The sequence below is a fragment of the Ceratotherium simum genome, chromosome 9 (genome assembly GCF_057802395.1).
Source record: "Ceratotherium simum simum isolate JZ-2026a chromosome 9, ASM5780239v1, whole genome shotgun sequence".
NCBI classification, from domain to species: domain Eukaryota; kingdom Metazoa; phylum Chordata; class Mammalia; order Perissodactyla; family Rhinocerotidae; genus Ceratotherium; species Ceratotherium simum.
The window spans coordinates 46,217,114-46,231,993 of NC_141908.1; the positions used below are offsets into that span (position 1 = coordinate 46,217,114).

The window sequence follows — 14,880 nt, forward strand, 5'->3', positions numbered from 1 at the left end:
CATGGGGCCAGCCCGGTAGCGTAGTGGTTAAGTTTGCCCACACCACTTCAGCAGCCCAAGGTTCGAGAGTTCCGATCCTGAGAGCAGACCTACACAACACTCATCAAGCTATGCTGTGGTGGCATCCCACATACAAAATAGAGGAAGATTGGCACAGATGTTAGCTCAGGGACAATCTTCCTCACCAAAAAAAATAATAATAATAAAATAAACTTAAACAGATTAGCACTGAGATCAGTGTAACAAAAGATAATCAAGGATGTGAAACAGATCACTCTGTTCGCAAAACTATATTTTTAGCAGAAAATGTTTCAAGTGGTTATTTTAAAAACAGAAATTTTACGGGAATTGCACGCTCCATGTGTTATCATAGAAAAGACGCCTCACCGGACCAGGCTAAAATGACAATGAGAAGATTTTAACATAACACTCTTAAATCCTAAATATTTCAAAAGAATTTAAAATGAGCAAGACATACTGAGATTTCCTTATAATATGTTTTAAAAGGCAGACTTATATTTCTTTTTAGTTATAATAATAACTTTGAACAAATCTTACAAACTGTCATCTATGTAGCTGTTTGAAAAGCTAACAAATGCCTCAACCCAGGTAAAAATGAGAAAGCAAAACAAAATTCTATTTAAAATACACCATCTTAGAATGATAAATGAAGTTTTTTTCTGTAACTCGAAAAGTCCCACTGAAATTTTTATATTAATCCAGCATGTCTGAGTAAGTACTTAAAAGTTAGTCTTTAGCACATCATAGCTTGACCACATGAGCTCTGCCTGATTAAGTATCCCCTTAGGCATAAAGAAAAATTAACTAGGCCCAAAAGGGCAAGTAAAGGCTTGACCTAGGTTTACCATTCTTATAAAATAAAACAAGTCTTGTCTTTATTGGTAAAATATACTAATAGTGTTAAAAGTGTGGTTTCCTCCAAAAGCCGACACGAGCCAGGCCTCTCATCTAGTATTAGTTTTATCGGGTAAAATTTGAAACTTCCACATGGAACATAAAACACAGCTGCCTTTATAGCACTGAGGTCTCCTGGACTAACCATGGTGGCAGCCTCACTGTCCTGGTCACTCTGGAGAAGGAGAGCACAGTGCCGCAGGCAGGCGTCAGGGTCATCTTGTGCCAGGTACAGCCGTGCCAGCTCCAACATTATCTATAGAGAAAAAGGGCAAGATTAGTGAGAAACTGTTTGGAATAAAAAGTGATGAGGAAAATGTCTGGACACAGATTAAACTTTAGTTGACTAAAAGGTATTGCAATAAAAATGCCAAGCATGATAGGCAGGAAAATTAGAGGCATGCTCATCTCTAATTTCTCTTACATTGGAAAAAAATGAAAAACCTGAGGGTAATTTGCTTGAAAAGTAGAGAGACACAAAGCACTGTGAAAAGAACAATGGTCTTAAATCAGGAGATCAGATTCTAGTCTGAGCTTCTCCATGGTGGGGCCAAGTCCCTACTGCCTCTCTAAATCTATTTTTTCATTTGTAAAATAGAAAGCTCAAAGCAGATAATCTCTAAGGTATGCTTCAGATTTAAAAGTAGAATTTCACCTCCTTTAGCCACTGCTGAACAAAGTACCTGTTTGGTTATGCCTTAATAAAAATTATTTTTGCCCTACATCTGATGAATATTAAAAAACAAACAGCTTACAGATTTACTTTATATTACTTGTCCCAGAATAATTTTTAGACTCCAACATTATCATTTTAAAGTATCATGTAAGTATTCCGAAGGATTTCTACATACAATATTAAGTTTTTAACTTGTATTTTCATTATATTTATTTTCAAATCTTCTTTATAAATAAGCTGGTAAGAATTTCACATTTGGGTAAATTAGATGACATCTGCAACAAAAGGTGCTTAAAATTTTATAAAGGTACTGACCTTATTATCTGTTTCACAATGAACAAGAGCCTCTCTATAAAACTTAATTGCTTTTTCATAGTCTCGCTGAGCAACAGAATGTTTTGCAATCTCTGCACAAATTTCAGCTGCTAAATGTTTCTGAGCAGGAACTGCATCTGGCTGTTCCATCTGAACACGTTTTAGTACCCGAGCTTGTAATTCTCGAGCCTAGAAAAAAACAAGGATAAAAAGGAATTAAAAAAAGAAATAGAAAAGAAATTAAACAAGTCTCAATAATGCACACATAGCATAATTTTACAGAAGATTTATTTAAGCATTATTGGCCCTCGATCTAACAAAGGCTGATCCAAAGAAAATGTCTTAATTGAGGTCTTTAACATGCACTTGCGTGCAAATGAGCCAGCATGCACATATCTTTCCAATTGAAGAACTAGAAAATTACTGAGTCCTTTCCCACTGTTATAAAGATGTGTACAGGAAGCTCACTAAGAAGGAAATGCAACCATGAAATAATATTTGGAAAAGATGTTTAGATGCTGCAATTAAATAAATGAAACTTTAAAAATATTTCTTTAATAAAGTAGTATCTAAAAATTATTAAATAAAACTTTGGCAGGTTTCAGGTAGTAAGTACATCCACAAATTATTGATGGCATATGAATTAGTCCAATCTTTCTGGGAGCACCCCAGCAAAACACGCTAACTGGATAAAAATAACCAGACTGTTGTGACTTAGTTGCTCCACTCTTGGGAAAGTATTAAGGACATTACTTAAAGGCAAAAAGGAAACATGTTACCTGTTATAAAGAAAAAATAATCTCTGTTATTTGTTGTAAAAACAAACAAACAACAAAACAAAACAAAAAATCTGGAAGCAACCCAAATGTCTAATGATGGGGAAATAGCTAATCAACTGATGGTGTTAAGTATATATATATGTTAAGCAAAGACACCCGGAAAGGAGGCAGGGCCCTTCCTCAGGGTGAGAATGTGCAGAAGGTTGCTAAATTGGAAGAATATAGGCCTTTCAACCCATACAACTGGTTTCTGAAACAGTGAGACCTTCCTTTAATAAGTGACAGAGAACTCGTACGTTTTAGGCTTTCACAGTAAAATTTAACTTTGAGCTAGAGCTAATCATTCACTAACGCATTCATGCATTCATTTAACAAACAGTAGATGCCCACCATCTGCCACACGTTATGCTACACACAGGGAGCCCTTCTGGGGACTTGTGTCAAAATGCTGGTTGACAATTGGTATCTGACAAAGATGGTTTCAAGTTGAGGTTTTTTTTTAAACCACAGGTCATAATATTAATTTATGACATCATAATAAACATTCTTTTGGAAATGAAGGGGAAAGGATTAGAAAATATTAGTGCATACAGCATGCGGTAAAGGTTAATACTGTTTCATGAAATTTTTATTTTGGTTATATTAATGTTGTGTTTATATAACTATAGAGGTATGTGTACCTTTGTGTAATTGATGTTTATATATATGCATATTTTTATTTTGGTTATATTACTGTGTGTTTATATAAGTATAGAGGTATACATACATTTGTTTATTTGGTTTTATATATATATGCATATATCTGTGTGCATGGTTTTGTGCGCGCGCGTACACACACGCTCGCTCGCTCTCATAGTCAAAAAACTCTGAACAGTTGGTCTAAATAGGGTGATCGTGCCTCTCCATCTGGCCAGGACAGTACCTTTTTATACCTGTTGAGCCAGCTTAATTATTTTAGCATATGTGCTGCCAAAGCGGACACCAGCTTAATTATTACTACTGCTTTCTATCCTTCTCAAAGTTTCTGGCTTGAATGATAAATTATATGGTCACCCTAGGTCTAAAAGATATGCAATTCATTCTCTAGGTAGTCTGAGTTTTATCTCTGTATCAACTAAATCTCCACAAAGTCAAATATGTGGACCTTAGTAGCTTAGCCTCCTAGAGAAACACATTTATGAGTTACATTTTCATGCAATACTTTGCCATATTCTTAAAGGTAAATAATCAAGGGGGATTTTTTTTGAGCAAAAGTTTTTTGCATTTTCTATTAAAGACATTTCATAAAAGAGTGCTCAATTTCTGTAAGTATATACAATGATCATTAAGAAACATTTTCATATAGAATAAAATTTTCCTGAAGAATTGATACAATTCCTTCTGTTTTTCCCCGATTTCCAGAAAGATCAGAGCTAAACTTAATTATCTGTTACAATAACTATAATAACCTTGATTGTCAATACATTTACTTTTCCCTCCCCCTTCCTATTTTATAATATGTATTGTTATAAATTCCCTCAAACCCTTGGGTAGAACAAAGTGTATATAAAAACATCTTATTTCATAGACTTCTTAGTTTTTCCCTTTCTATTTCAATAGCCTTGTTATACACACATCTTACTGAAGATCACCTCAAAATAAAATATACCAATAAAATCAGAATATCACATTATTTTTTATATGATGGAGATGGAGCTATACAGATACACTGGAAAAATCTATACAACTGAATGTTAAGCAAAAGAAGAAAAAACATATATAATCTGAACATATTCATTAAATCTATATCAAGTTATAAAGTCATAAAATTGTTAGTATTTTATGGCATAGAGATTAATTCTGAGTTGTTTATATTTTATTTATATTATTAAAAGAGTTAATATACTAAAAAGTGATTTTTTCCTGTAATAGTACCTGCAATTAAAGAGTTAACCTATGATTTCCTTTCAGTCATTCAACAAAAATTTTGAGCACTATTGTGGTGGACAGATTTTAAGGTGGCTCCGTTGATCCTCATCTCTTGGTGTTCACTCCCGTGTATAACTGCATCTCCTTGTGTGTAGATGGGACCTGTAACTTGCTTGTAACCAACAGAATAGGGCAAACATGATGGATGTCACACCCATGATTACGTTATACAAGACTCTGTCTTGCTAGCAGACATACTCTTGATGGTTTTGAAGAACTAAGTGGCCATATTAGCTGGCCCAGCAGGCAAGGAGCTAAGGAACCTCTAGGATCTGAGGGTGGCATCCAGCCAACAGCAAACCAGAGCTGGAGCCCTAAGTCTTACAACCTTGAGGAAATGAATTCTGCTAACTACCTATGTAAGCTTAGAAGTGGACCCTCCCCCAGACAAGACTCCAGACCAGAACCCAGCCCTGGCCACACCTTGACTATCTTGACACCTTGTAGAGAATCAACCTAAACTGTGCCCAGACTCCTGACCCACAGAAACTGTGAGAAAATAAATGTATGTATTGTTTTCATTGACTAAATTTGTGGTAATTTCTTACACAGCATAGGAAACTAAAATGACTTGCTATGAGGCAAGCATTTGCTAAGGTCACAAAACATAGGACCATGCCTACACTCATAGAAATTCTAATTTTAGCAGGAAGATAGACAATAAAATAATTATAGCAAATCATGAGGAGTTTTATGATCGGGGAATATCGGTTGCCATGGGAGTACATAATAGGAGACCTAACCCAGTTTTGGAGCTCAGGTGAGATTTGAAGTATGACTGGCAGTTACACCCTTGTGAGTCTGGGAGAAAGAAAAGAGATGGGATGGGATACAGGCATTAGGAATTATATGTGAAGGAAAGAAGGCAAGGGATACTACTGCTTGATCAAAGAATCAGAAGGAAAAATGGCTGGAAAGATAGAGAGAATTTATAACAGCTAAGCCTGTTAAATAACTTATGTTTAATCCTAGAAGCAATGGGAAGTTGTTTATACATGTTTATAAGCAATGGAGTGACACGATCAGGTCTGCCTTTTAGAATGATCACCCTGGTGTTGCCGAGAATTGACTGGAATGAAACACGATTGGAAGAGGATGAGGGTAAGTTAGGAGGCTACCAGAGGAGTCTGGGCAAAAGATAATGATGGATAGTGCTAAAAGATGACAGAGAGGGATGAAGAAATGTGGAGTTATTTCAAAAGTCTGAAATTTTTAGAAAGTAAAATTAATAAGACTTAAGATTTCCCTAAATTTACCAACTCTGTTACTCCCTACAATGTTTAGCAACTATGCAGAAATACTATGATGGAACTCCTAAATTCCATAATGTGGAGAATTAACCTCAATAAATGGTTGCTGAATAAACGAATTTCAAATATCAACAACTTTGATTACACTTATAAGTTTCTGTTTGGATTGTACCTCAAAGTCTGTCTTTTTGGTGATCAGAATGTACAGAATGTTACACTTAGGAAGAATGTTATCGTTCTTCAAATTTTATCAAAGATGAATAATGCCTGTGCTATAAAATATACATTTAAAACTAACTAGATTTTGGTTTGTCGGCATTGTCTAGCCATGGTATACTGTTAGTTCTTTCTTTACTGTTGCTCAATGTGTTTCTCATATAGCATAGGAGCTCGTGCAACCAGGCGGCTGGGCTAATGCTACTCATAAAGGGGTGAAATAGCCCAATGCACTTCTAAAATGTTTTAAAAGTCTAAATTTACCAAAATTACACTCTTCTTGTAGCTAATGGTAGTTAAGCTAGGGTTAGGTGCAATTCTCTATCATGTGATTCAGAAAATAGGGATAAAACATACCAACAATTAAGGACAAGATATTAACATTGTTGAAGATTACCTATTTTAATGAAACTGTAAGCTTAGATGGATTTCACAGAAATCTAATAATCCAGGGCCGGCCCCGTGGCTGGCTTAGCGGTTAAGTGCGCGTGCTCCACTACTGGCGGCCCGGGGTTTGGATCCCGGGCGTGCACTGACGCACCGCTTCTCCAGCCATGCTGAGGCCGCGTCCCACATACAGCAACTAGAAGGATGGGCAACTATGACATACAACTATCTACCGGGGCTTTGGGGAAAAAAAAAAAAACTGAAAAAAAAAAAATCTAATAATCCAAGCTCAATTCATTCACAACTAAAACAAAAAAAATTATTGGACGTTGCTGCTGAAACATGGGTCATTATATATATATGTATATATGTATGTATGTCTGTATGTATACATTAGCCACTGTTAGCTAAAGCTCAAAACCATAACATTTGATAAATTATCTGCAGAATGCTGGGTATACATGAAAATCAGGTCAAAAGGTGACAAGTAGTGTGGTACTCTGGCAAGCACACGGGGTTAGGAGTGAGGTGCTCTATGTTCTACTTCAAGCTCAGAGAAGATGTGGGACAAATCAATTAATGAACCTGCTCTAATTCACATATGTTGACCTAAGCACTCAGTAATGCCAGAAACATATTATTTCAAATACACACAGGAACCCTTACCAAAATTGATTATAATGTAGGACATAAAGCAAGCTTTAACAAATTTCGAAGGATTGAATCATTCAAAGTGTGTCTTTGGCCACAGCAGAACTAAACTAGAAATCAATATCAAAAAGACAACAAGAAAATTGGAACTGCTTAGAAATTGAACACTACACTTTAAATAACTGGGTCAAAATTATTGACCCAATTGACCCAAGGGTCAAAAAGGGACCAAAGCAGAAATGAGGAAATATTTTGAACTGAATAATAAACTCATGGGATGCAGCTAAAGCAGTGTTCAGAAATTTACCATCTTAAATGAATACAAAAAGAAGAAAGGCTAAACATCTATTACCTAATACACTATTTCAAGAAGCTAGAAAAAGATCAGCAAACCAAATCCAAAGAAAGTAAAAGAAACTAATTAATGAGGTAAAAAGCAAACACCTAAGCAAGAAAAGGCAGAAGCTGGTTCTTTCAAAATATTAAAATAATAAACCCCTGGCATAATTGATCATTAATAATAGAAGGAAAATAAAATTACCAATATTAGGACTATTAAAAGAAGGCCTTTTTACAGCACTTGCAGACATTCAAAAGATAAGATATAATGAACAAATTTATGTCAATAAATTTGACAATTTAATGAAATGAACAAATTATTTTGAAAACATAGCCATCTAAACTAACATAAGATGAAATTTAAAAATTATCTGTTTGAAATCTATTAAAGATGTTGAATCCATTAATAAAAATCTTCCATCAAAGAAGCCTTGAAGTCTCGATATTGAATTTATGGTTTTAATATTTAATAAATTTTAATATTGAATTGTTCCAAACATTAAAGAAATACCATCAGTCTTAGAGACCAATTTCTTTCATGAACAAATCCAGAACAAAATATTAGGGAATATTTTTAAATTCCAGCATTATCTTTCAAAAATTCACAACAAAGTGACATTTATTTCAGGAATACAAGGGTCGTTTAACATTTAAAAATCAAAAGTGCCCATTAGGGGACGAATGGATAAAGAAGATGTGGTATATATACACAATGGAATACTACTCAGCCATAAGAAATGATGAAATCCAGCCATTTGTGACAACATGGATGGACATTGAGGGTATTATGCAAAGTGAAATAAGTCAGAGGGAGAAGGTCAAATACCGCATGATTTCCTTCATTAAGTAGTAGATAACAACAACAATAAACAAACACATAGAGACAGAGATTGGATTGGTGGTTACCAGACGGGAAGTGGGGAGGGAGGAGGGCGAAAGGGGTAATTCGGCACAGGTGTGTGGTGATGGGTTGTAATTAGTATTTGGGTGGTGAACATGATGTAATCTATGTAGAAATAGAAGCATAATATGTACACCTGAAATTTATACAATGTTATAAACCAATGTTACTGCAATAAACAAAAAATTAAAAAAACAAAAAAAAATTTAAAAATCGATCAGTTTAATATACCACATAAATAGGAAAAAAAATAGGAGAAAAGTCACATGACCATCTTGATAGATGCAGAGAGTACATTAGATAAAATTTAAGTCATTTATAAAAAAAATTGTTAGCAAACTAGAAGCTGAAAAATTATCAAAAAACATCAGCCACTTAGGAATACATCTAAGGAAATGTGTGTAAAACCTCTACAGTGAAAACTACAAAATATTAAGAGAAATTAAAGAAGATATAAATAAATGGAAGAAGTGAGTTGAAATCTTGCCTATGACACTAGTCATGTGACTTCACGTAAGTTATTACACCAAGCTGCCTCAGCTGTAAAATAGAACTACAAATATCAAACTTCCCCAATTGTTATAATAATGACCAATAATATATTTATAAACCGTACACTCCATTGGCATTTGATCATTATTTCTATTTTGACTTATTTTCTATGAGAGCTGCACTAAAAGAGATTGTCTTCCTCTTACATGTGGCATATTCCCCTCTGTGCCCATCTCCCACCCCACAACCACACTCACAAACGTGTTTACCTGTTGTAAGGAAGTGATTGCATCACTAGTTCTTTCCATTTTACTATAAACTTTTGCTAGAAGAACTTGAGAACGTCCATCCTCCATGAGAGCTGATAGTTCATTTACTATGAAAGAACAGATTACTTTGGGAAAAAATATTCATTTTAAATAAATGTTTACATTTTCCTACAAGTTTTAAAACTGGTCTTTAGACAGAATGATTTTGAAAAATATTGAATAAAGTTAAAAAATTTTTAGTAAGTTAACTAAAGAATGGCCAAATTTAAAAAAAAAAATTAGGATAAAAACTGGCTGGAAGAAAAGTTAAAGAATTAGATAATAACTGGAGTTTTTTCTTGGATGTATATTAAGAGAGAACAATGCAACAACACAAATAAGAATTTCAATTTTGATTCTTAAGTGTATTAAAATTTCTGTTCAAGTCATTAAAAGACAAGATAGAGTAGTTGCTACACGCAATTAAGAAATAACTGCTATTTTTTAAATAATAGATAATCGATAAGCAATATAGTCATTAAGAGAAATGACTTCGCCGCCAACCAGTCTGGTTTCAAATCTAGGCTTTATCTCTTACTAGCTATTTAACCTTGAACATGCAATTTAACCATTCTGTGCCTCCCTTTCATCCGTAAAATAGGGGAAATTATAGTACCTATCTCATAGACTTATTGTAAAATTAAAAAGTTAGTAAACTATTAAATAAGTTAACACATGCAAAGCAATTAAAGTCAAGTCTGGTACATGGTAAGTGCTATTTAAATACTCGGTATTATTATTTTGTAATCTAAGAGTAATAAAAGAACCCAAGATAATTAACTAAACTGTTTCTTCCACCATTTTTCTAGTGCATGGTCCATGACACATGTGCCACACTCTGTTCAAAGTGGTTTATATATATTGTTTCTTTAAAATCTCAACCTGAGAGGCAGGTTTTGTTATCACTATTTAACAGGTAAGAGAAGCTCTAAGGTGGCACAAGAAACAAGGAGGCTGTGACAGTGGTGAGAGGAGGGTAGAAGGAGAGGTCAGAGGAGCAGGCGCGCACATGTGAACGACCACGTGAGCCACTGTGAAGACTTTGGCTGAGCTCTTAGGGAAATGGGAGACGACAGTGAGCTTGAGCAGACATAACTGGACTTACATTGTTTAAAAGGCTCAATGCTGCTGCTGGCTTGAGAACGGCAGTGGCAGGGGTGTGGGGGTGAGGATAGAAACAGAAAGACCAGCTGGGAGGCTACTGCCATAATCCACTTAAGAGACGATAGCGCTTGGACAAGGGCGACAGTATTGGAAGTAGTGAGACACAGTAGGATTCTGAATATATTTGGAAGGTAGAATCAAGAGGATTTCCTCTGGACAAGGACAAGGGCAAAGGCAAGGATTTTGGCTCTTAGCAACTACAAAGAGGGATGAAGTTGCTATTGAGATGAAGTGGGCTGCATGTGGAAAAGATGTGGGGAGACAGATCAGGAATTCAGTTTTAGACATAAGTTTAAGATGTTTATTAGAACCCAGCTGTTACTATTTATTAGCTAGATATACCTGGATACGTCAAGAAAACTGAGTGTTAGACTGCTAATTTTAAAATAGGGATAATTATATACGCCTAGAAAACTAATGTGAGCATTAATGAAATAATATACAATGAAATGAAATAATATACAATGAAATGCACACACAGGTATCTAGGTACACACAGGCTGTGCTCAGCAAATATTCATTAAATCAAAGTATTTTTTTTTTTTTTTAAAGATTTTATTTATTTTATTTTTTCCCCCCAAAGCCCCAGCAGATAGTTGTATGTCATAGCTGCACATCCTTCTAGTTGCGGCATGTGGGACTCGGCCTCAGGATGGACGGAGAAGTGGCGCCTCGATGCGCACCCGGGATCCGAACCCGGGCTGCCAGCATTGCAGCGCGCGCACTTAACCACCAAGCCACAGCGCCGGCCCTAAATCAAAGTATTTATGTTACATAAATACACACACACAGACACACACACACTTATACCCAAAAAAGTAATACATGCTATTTGAATCTCTCCACCTACAACCTTTTAAAAAACGCATATCCACATTTAAAGCCACCTGTAGTGTTTCAAGCAAGGTCTGACAGACCCACGTAAATATTTTTATGGAACAAATAATACTTTATACAGTAAATGCATTCAAAATTAGGAGAATTTAAGCACCAACTTCATCAAACTGAAATAAAAAGACCAATTTGTAAATATTAGAAAACTTGAGCAGGCTTGCCTTTTTATGTATCCAAACGTATTTTACAGCAACAGTGAACAAGGTATTGGCAAAAGAAAAGAAAAAAAAACTCAGTGCAATGAAACAAAGATTCCCAGAATCAAAGTCATATATATAAAGAGGTTTATTATATGATACAGGTGGCACTTCTATAAATAGCACTGAAATAAAACTGGCTATTTGGAAAACTATGTAGTAAAAATTGTATGTGGATTCCAGTACACAGATTAAAGTTCCCAAAAATTCTAGAAAAATATAAGGAAATATTTTTAAAATGTTAGGATTAGGGAAGCTTTTTTGAGCATGACAAGAAATTCAGAAGTCAAAAAAAGAAAAGACTGGCAGGTATCATATATGATAACTAAATATTCTATTTGACCAAAGAAAAGATAAATTTGATAAAGAAAGGACAGCGTGGGAGAAAACATCTGTAACAAGAATAATAGGTAATAGACTCATGAATAATGAGTAAAGGATTAAAGACAAAAGATATGAATAAAAATTTCCTAATAGAAAATATGATCTAGGGACCGGCACGGTGGCGCAAGCGGTTAAGTGCGTGCGCTCTACTGTGACAGCCCGGGGTTCACTGGTTCGGATCCCGGGCACGCACTGACGCACTGCTTGTCAAGCCATGCTGTGGCGGCAACCCATGTAAAGTGGGGGAAGATGGGCATGGATGTTAGCACAGGGCCAGTCTTTCTCAGCAAAAAAAGAGGAGGATCGGCAGATGTTAGCTCAGGGCCGATCTCCCTCACAGAAAAAAAAAAAGAAAAAGAAAGAATAATGGGGCAAGATTCAATTCTAGGAAGGACACGGTGGTATATAAACAATGATTTTGTCTCAGTATTGTTTCCAACTTTTCTTCAATCTAAATGTCATCAGTAGGGGACTGATCAAATAAATTATGAATCGACATACAGTAGAATACTCTACCTATGCTAAAAAAATAAAGAAGAGCTATATTTGCCAACAGGGAGAGAAGCTATTAAATGAAAAATGCACACAGCAGACCTATAGATATAATATGATCCCATTTTTGTAGAAAAATAGTGATATGTAATTGTGTGGGACAGAGAGACAAAGAGAGATGGGGTGGGGAAACTGATCAGGATGATACACAAGTTGTTAAATGTGGTTTTCTCTGGAGAGTGGAGGAGGACACGACTTTTTCACTTTTGTAATCTTTACATTTTGGCAATGACAAAGCACTAGATTTATTAAAAATTAAAGATCTTTAAAAAGTAAATTTGTACAAACTTGTACAAAGGCAATTTGATACTATCCAATTAAATTTTAAATACATATACCCTTTGACTTAACATCTGGCTCTTAAGAAATATAAGCAAGTGTACACCAATAAGTGAGATACAAGGACGTTCATTGTAACATGCTTTATAATATCAAAAGAATGGAAAACAAGTTAAATGCCCAGTAATTGGGGGAATATTAAATAATGGATGCAGTTATGAAATATTATGATGCCAGTAGACAGAACGATATGAATGTTCTCACATCAAACTATATCGAGGACATACCGTATGTGAAAAAAATTGCAGAATGGGAAGAATATATTTTGAACGGAAAGTTGTGCATATTACACTTATATATTTACGTATATATAAAATATACACTAAAACCCAAAAATGATTACCTCTAGGGAGGTAGTTTGAGAACAGGGCAAGCAGAATTCACAGAAGAAACTGGAGACTTAGAGTCTTTTATAGTGAATTAAAAAAAAAAACTTTAAGAGTAAAGATTATAAAAAATGAGTACATGTTTAAACACCAGACATAGTTGCAATTTCAAGAAAACTTCTTTTATGTCATTGTGGAAAGTAAAGTATCTTCCTGTAACACAACTGACTGTTTCATAAATCTGTTATTAGATTTTTCAAATATCTTATTTTGCTAGAGTGACATCCTGATAAACGACATAACCATCGTCATATATACAATACTGAGAATACAAATACACACATATAAAAATAAAATATGTCAAGTATATCAGGTATACTTTTTCCAAATCAAAAAGACTTTCATACCAGGTTCATGAGCTAGAGCATGCTGAAGAACTTTTTCTGCTTTGTCGTACCATTTCAATTTTAATAAAAGCTCAGCCAGGTCATAGCAAAGATAATTTTGTTGTCCACTTTTCAGAGCAGCTTCATAATAAGTGATTGCCTAAACAAAATCCATTTCGGTTAGGGGAAAAAAAGGCAATGAGAAGGGCACTCAAGCATAGATGCTTTATACATTACAGACTTAAAGTATACATACAATTGGAAATAACCTAGAAGCAGCTTAGGCATATACCTGCACTGTCAGTTAAGTATGCCATTTTTCTTAGAGAAGCAAACATCACACTAGGCAACTAGCATTTCTTAGGAAAAGTAGCTAAAGAAAAGAGCTGGGTGAAATTTTTTTTACCAGTTTTATTCCAGAGGCCAGCAAATTTTATTGAATGCAAACTACTCTGCAAGCTGTTGTGTGTATATATGTATGTTCAAGAGTAACCAGGAATAGGGCAAGAATGCAACAACTAAAGGAAAACCCATTATCTTTACTAGAAAAAAAAAAGCTCAAAGCACGTGGCTTACCAAAACTGGTTCAACAAAAAGGACATCTATTATTCTTTGTCATATAATGAAAGACATAATCGCAAGTTTATTGTAACTGATTTGCTGGCAAGGAGTTAGGAGTAAGATGAAGCCTGAAATAACTTTTAGGACCCAAACAGTCTTTGCAAAATGCAGCGATGAAGAATCTGAGACATTCAGAAAGCCTTTAACACAAATTCCAGTTTGTGAATACAACTCTGAAGTTTACAACCATCAAGATACAAACAGTGCTTGCTGAAGACCTCTCATAGAGCAGGGTTTGAAAAATTTGATCCAACAGAGATACTTCAAACTATGAAGTATTTACCTTTGAGTAGTTGTGAGTTTTGACAAGCGCTTTCCCAATTTTGCTTGCCAGTGTTCCATCTTTTGGGTTCTGATGTAATGCTTGCTCATAGGCTACGATGGCTTCTTCAGGCTAATGTTGGCAGATACAAAAAATAAACAATAAATAAATAGCTTAGCTGGATTCCACTAAATGGCAACATTTCTATAATTAAGTTCTTCATTGGGATACTTAATAAGACTACTAAAGTACATATGTAAGTCTTGAAACCTAGATAACTTCAGAGAGGTGATAGTCACTAGTGTAGGTGTAACTAACTAGTATAATCCCACTGATGTTCATTGTGCCTTTGTCCTCATAAATAAAAACATGAGAACTGAGAGACAGCTTCTTGACGTTTCATTTCTGGCAGTCATAAAAGCCAGATACAGAGTCAGAGCACTGCTCCCCTTCAGGAAAACACCATCTTAGCCAGTAGCTCTCTTCATCCTTCTGTTTAAAGAAGACTCTTACCTTGCTTCTGGTATCATCTCCATTTCAAATAAAGATAGTGCTGAA

The 14,880-nt window shown here is 35.0% G+C and overlaps 1 protein-coding gene across 5 annotated transcripts in view; it reads right to left on the reverse strand.

The window, feature by feature from the left end:
• The window catches only part of TTC21B (tetratricopeptide repeat domain 21B), a 73,467-nt gene that overhangs the window by 25,243 nt on the left and 33,344 nt on the right, over positions 1-14,880 (reverse strand). For all 5 annotated transcript variants that reach the window (XR_015553213.1, XM_087435334.1, XM_087435333.1 and 2 more), the window contains 5 exons: positions 14,344-14,454; positions 13,461-13,599; positions 9,159-9,265; positions 1,907-2,095; positions 1,061-1,171 (listed from right to left, as the gene is read on the reverse strand). Coding sequence is in view for 4 of the 5 variants with exons in the window: in XM_087435334.1 (XP_087291460.1) it covers positions 1,061-1,171; positions 1,907-2,095; positions 9,159-9,265; positions 13,461-13,599; positions 14,344-14,454 (657 nt within the window). In the remaining variant the exon portion in view is untranslated. The remainder of the gene's footprint in view (positions 1-1,060; positions 1,172-1,906; positions 2,096-9,158; positions 9,266-13,460; positions 13,600-14,343; positions 14,455-14,880) is intronic.